This window comes from Ruditapes philippinarum, unplaced genomic scaffold (assembly GCF_026571515.1).
Source record: "Ruditapes philippinarum isolate M1 unplaced genomic scaffold, ASM2657151v2 ctg26087_1_1_1_1, whole genome shotgun sequence".
NCBI lineage: Eukaryota > Metazoa > Mollusca > Bivalvia > Venerida > Veneridae > Ruditapes > Ruditapes philippinarum.
The window spans coordinates 367-6637 of record NW_026862035.1 but is presented as its reverse complement, the minus strand read 5'-3'; the positions used below and the strand labels follow the sequence as shown (position 1 = coordinate 6637).

Here is a 6271-nt window from a genome sequence, read left to right as displayed (position 1 = left end):
AAATTCATTTTCCTTATATGTGTATTTGCAAAAACTTAAACATTCTTTGAAAAAAACCCGAATAGCTAGAGTTTAGATATTAAGCACGAAACATTTTCTAGTAAGTGTCTACAAAGATTGTTCAAATAAAAGCCCTGGTGTCAAAATTGGCCCCGCCCCAGGTGTGTCACTGTTTTTAACTAAATGTGTAAAGAAATAACTTGACCAGCTAGACCTTAGATGTTTAGCATGAAACATCTTCTAATGGGTGTCTACCAAGTTTGTTCAAATAAAAGGGGCCTATATACAGGTGAGCCACTTCAGGGCCATCATTGCCCTCTTGTTTATTTTTTACCAAACTGATTGTAGGCTTTAGTCAAAGGCTTATGAACTCTATCATGTTTTTACCGAAGACTTAGAACTTTGCAGTAAATAATATTCCTTGTTTAAGTTTTGCATGCGGGAAATATATTTACAACTATTAAATGTATTCAGTTTAAGTGATATGATGCACACATAAATGCAACGGTTGAGTGTACAACCAACAGTCAGACACCTTTTTGACATAATTGTTTTTACTCTACTCCGCAAAATAACTTATTACATTGCGATTCATGAAAATGTCTAAATATCCTTCAGAATGTATCTGTAATGTTCACTGATAAAATCGTTAGTGGTCTGCTTTTATTTTTGTGCTGTTTTCATATTTTATAATTAAAGTTACAACTAATCAGATAATAAACTTTATGACTCCCATCGGCTTTTTAATGCTTCGATGATTGGAAACATGTTTCCTATTTAAGAACTCATGTTACGACATCATTCATAAAACATTAAATCTACTGTCTTCAATATATTTATATCTATGTACTTGAATACCAACCAACTACGGGGGTAAAAGCAGTACTTTCTAAATCATTAAATATTGACCACTGACACAGTGTTTTCCGAACTTTTACAGATTCACAGTATTGTTGATGTGTTACGTGAAATGATAACATGTTATTATCAGTTACGTCAAGAAAGGTTAGGTCCATACAAAACCTTTACTTAACAAATCATCTAAAATGATTGATAGAGTAAAATATCAAGATAAATACAAGGCCAATTTCACATATATTGATTACAATTATGTCTTTATTCTAACGCACACTTCCATGCAAACAAACAGACATGTACTCAATTTGTTTAAGGTTTTACATGCTGAAACATTGGCTCTGTTAAAAAAAATGTGTTTTAATATTTACATTTTGGATACTTTAAATTTGAATAAGGTATAAGATGATTTTTGCTACCGTTTAAAGTGACATTATGCCCATCCAGGGGTACATAGTGAGTGAACGGATGAAGATCAAAATATGTTTCCATTTTGCCATAATCCCTTTAAATTTAATAATTAAGTTCACATAAACAATAGATAACACACAAATCAAAATGAAATTTCTGTAAATATCCGTTATAATTTACGTATAACGCTTAGTTTATAAAAAAGAGTGGGGCTGTCTTTTTAAATTTTAAGCAGATTTATAATTTTATCCTAAACATTTTCCAATATCAACTGTTGGTCAAACACCATTTTGACAGTCAATCTTTGAAATATAAAGTCAATTCAGCTCAACTTGACTATGAAAATATGAGCATAATGCCATAATTTGAAGGGTAATTAATGGATTGTACATATTGCTGTTCCTTTGACATGTAAATAGACAAATTATAAAAAAAGCTTGAACGATCGATTTAATAGTTCTCAAGATTTTGTTCTTGTTGCTCCAAGAAATAAAGATTTGTAAAACATTTCTAATAATATATGATCATTGATCATTTTTGGAACATTTTATCGAAATAAGTGGTAAATGAAAATGTATCGCTGGTAATTCTATCCTTAATACTCTTTTATTCTTAGACTATTTAAAGATTTCTAAACCCTAATCGGATTCTAACGTTTGGCCGTTATCTATCGTAACATACTTGCCAAGGAATCGAGTCTCCATTTCTATTACCTCTTTCAAAATTGATCAGTTGTTATTGAAGTGAGCTTTGTCATATCAATCATTGAGTTTCCTTAAATAAATTATTATTTTTATATACCACATTTCTATAGCACTCTTTTCATAAATAATAAATGTTCAAGAGTGCTTTACATAAATCCGATAAAACATAATTATATATATATAAGACATAATGTACAACATTAATTAAGTAAACCTATTAAACAATAATGATAATCTTAAACCAGTAAAGGATGGTAAGAAATACAGACACATTTAGTTTAAAATCAAGGCACAATTAAAATTAACACTGATAATATAGCAAAAGTAGTACATGTATGATGATTTATGAACTAACGTCCATAGAACTTTATGAAATAATGTGTTTTGAGAGCTCTCTTAAAACATGGCAAGGTATTACAGTCTCTAACGTCAGGTGGTAACGCGTTCCATAATTTCGCTGCGGCTGTCTGGAAGCACCTGTCACCATATCGTACTGTCCGAGATTTAGGCACAACTAATGTCATTGAGTTATTCTGGGACCTCAGATTTCTGACTGGGATGTACACGTCTATCATGTCTTTTATATAGGCTGGTGATTGATCGATGAGGGATTTATATGTATAAGTCAAAATTTTATGTTCGACCCGATACTCTACCGGAAGCCAGTGAAGTTCACGTAAGATAGGTGTTATGTGGTCATATTTGAGTGTTTTTGGTCACAATTCTAGCTGCTGTATTTTGAACATGTTGTAACTTGGTCATTGACTGCTTAGAGACTCCATATAACAGTGCATTACAGTAGTCTAACCTAGAAGTAACAAGTGAATTTACTAGAGATTTGGTTGCTTTAACAGTAAGATAGGGTCTGATGTGACCGATTTGTCTTAATTGTGCATAACAGTTCCTACAGACATTATTTACATGTTGTTCCATCCTCATGTTCGAGTCAAGAAATGCACCAAGATTGCGCACACTAGATGATTGGCTAATTTTCGAACCGTCGACTGTTACTGTAACATCTGAAACAGGTTGTGCATTATGTTCAGATGAGAAGATGATCAACTCTGTTTTATCGCCGTTTAGCTTCAGCATGTTGGCATTCATCCAACTTACAATATCTTCAAGACATCTTTCAATACGGTTTATATTCTCTTGAATTGAAATATTAGTCACTGGTTTGAAGGATACATATAGTTGTGAGTCATCTGCGAAGAAATGGTTGTTTAGATCATGTTTACGGCAGATTTCTCCGACAGGTTTCGTAAACATCACATAGCTCTTGGGTCCCAGCACAGACCCTTGAGGTACACTGTACTCCATGTGGACTGGCTGTGATAGTTTGTTGTTTATGCATACAGTCTGGTATCGGTCGGTCAGGTATGACGTCATCCATGCGAGTGGCTTGCCTGTAATTCCAAAGTGTCGTTCAAGGCGGCGAAGGAGCGTTCCGTGATCAATTGTATCAAAAGCAGCAGACGAATCAAGCATCACGAGAATAGTCACATTGTTACTATCCAAAGACCGTAGAATGTCATTTTGAACTTTTAACAATGCAGTCTCGGGCGAATGGAACTTGCGATAAGCAGATTGGTTGACCTCGTGTAGATTATTTGTCTTCAGATGGCTCTCAAGTCGTACGTCAACGACCTTTTCCAAGATTTTAGACAGGAATGGCACGTTAGACACAGGCCTATAGTTTTTCAGTTCGTTAGGATCTAGATTTGGTTTCTTTAGAAGTGGTCTTATACGTGAGTGTTTGAACATTTTTGGTACATAAGCAGCATCCAAGGACACGTTTATAAAACTGGTTATCACTGGTGTTAGTTCATCTAGGCATTCTTTTAACAGCCATGTTGGAATGGGATCTAACTCACAGGATTTGGTGGCTGATTTTTTAATCAATGCTTTCACTTCTTGCTCTGTGGTTGGAGCAAACACAGTATATTTGACACCCGTATATTCAGATTCCATATCTACATTATCCGGTACCGATTGTGTTTGAGAACGTATGTTATTCCTTATTCTTTCAATCTTTCCGATAAAGAAGTCACTGAATTTCTGGACAAGGCGCTCTGAAGATGAATCAAATGGTAGAATCACTTCATTTGTATCTCCAAGTAGACCTTTGGTAATCTTAGATAGACTTTTATGATCATTGCCACAAGACTCTACTTTACTTGTATAGTATTCTACACGAGCTTGTTTTAACAGCTTGTTAACACTAGAACAGTGTGTTCTGTAGATCTGATGGTCTATTGTAAGTTTAGTTTCACGCCATTTCCGTTCTAGTTTACGTTTTTCATGTTTGGCTTCGTGGAGTTGCTCTGTATACCACGGACAAGCAGGTCTCAATGTAATAGTCTTGTTAATCATCGGAGCATGTTTATCCAAAATAGAGGTTAGACTGTCTGAATATTCCATCATAAAACCATCTATGTCAGAAGGGATACACTCTTTGTTGAAGAATTCCATTTTCCGTATGTCATCTCGAAAAGAATCAATGTCAATTGCGCGAAGTTTTCTGTAAGAAACCAATTTCCGTACCGGTGCAGGTTTTGAGGCTTTGACATCAAATGTAACAGCAAAATGGTCACATAAGATATTTCCACTAGAATCAGAGAGTCCAGGATCTACGACCTCTATGTTTGATACAATGTTGTCTGTTTCCCTTGATATCACTACGTCCAATGTATGACCTGCAACATGGGTTGGTTCTTGTACATGCTGATGCATACCACATGCATCAAGGTTACTTGTAAATTTTCTCGTATCATTGTTGTCTGGTTTATCTAGATGAAGGTTCAGATCGCCTACTATGATTGCAGAATTGTCAACTGTAGCGTACTTAGTTAAGAAAAGGGGCCACTCATGATCAAGGAAAGTGTTTGTATTCAAGCCGTTCTGTTTAGAAGGAGGTGGTCTGTATATTACCGCTAGCCTCATAGAGTACCGCCCAATTACTACATTACAGTCCATGAACTCAAATTGTGAGAATTCCTTGCTTTGACTTGACGACTCAGTGGTGACTTGTATAGAAGCTTTATGGATGATAGCTACACCACCACCTCGCCTACCAACACGCGGGACATGTTTTATTTTGTAGCCAGGAGGTACAAGTTCACTGATACACACCTTATCAACGGAACTACCTAGCCATGTTTCAGTTATGGCACATATATCAAACTCATTGGAGAGAATAAAGTCACATATGGATAGGGTTTTGTTTTTCACTGAGCGTGTGTTCATTAAACATATTTTTATGTTTGTTTGGCCTTTTACTGTTGTATTGTGTTCACGATTTACCCGGATTAAGTTTTTCACATTGCACATGCTGAGTGATTTTTCTATACGTCTTCTCTGATTAACTTTTGTTATTTCTTGGGGAAGTAACTGTAAATTGTCAACATTCACACCATTGTTAGTATCCCAGGCTCGTCTAATCCCATATTGCCCACCTCTGTTCCCTCTGTATTGCATTAACTTAAGTCCTTTCAAAGTGTTGATAATAATAGGATTAAGTCCTTTTTGCGAACTTGGTAATTGCCCGATATTATACAGGTCTGACCGTGTATATATAATCCTCGTCGAGTTTCGCTCACTAAAACACATTATTGTTGTATGCTTTAAAAATAAAATATTAAATGTATAGAATCATCAAAGTTTTAAATTTCAAATATCTTTAAAACCACAAGAGTAATTCACAAGCAATTTATATCACTGTGATTACAAAATAAAACTACGTAATATATCAAACTTTGAAAATTTTCAGTCAAGTATAACTTTCACAAAACAATCAAGTTTGCAGAGCAACAAAAATGCAGCCTACACCTGGCGCATACTATTACTTTTGACAAATAAATCCATATGCATGGATTGACACGCAAGTAAAATGCGATTTAAAGAGCATAGCTGTTCTCAGATCAAATAAAGTAAACATATTAAAGTATTTATAGGTACAATGACAATATTTTACTATCATGCAATAATTCAAAGTTAAATTGAAAATAAAAACAAATAATCAATTTCCATGAGAAAACAATAGCATCTATACCATCAAACAATCATAATCAATGTGTTAAAGTTTTCTATAAAGGATTGCTACAACTACTCGAAAACTTGCTTTTCTTTATCTTAGGCATATTTATTACAACAAACACCTTAAACTTCTTAATTTCACTTTAGAGAACTGTTGAAACAAACAATGAATTATATGAATCAATTTTGTTTGCTCTCTGTTGTATTTTATAATACTTATTTTACAGTGCAAAACTACCAAAATACTAAATACTGCAGATTTGACA

At 34.3% G+C, this 6271-nt stretch overlaps 1 protein-coding gene across 1 annotated transcript; it reads right to left on the bottom strand.

Annotated features, from left to right (window-relative positions):
* Nucleotides 1-3481: 3481 nt before the first annotated feature.
* LOC132717729 (uncharacterized) lies at nt 3482-5579 on the bottom strand (the record flags this gene model as incomplete). The annotated part of the gene is made up of 1 exon (XM_060701284.1): nt 3482-5579. A coding segment is annotated over exon 1 (2098 nt), but the record flags the coding sequence as incomplete, so codon positions are not given.
* Between the last annotated feature and the right edge of the window lie 692 nt (nt 5580-6271).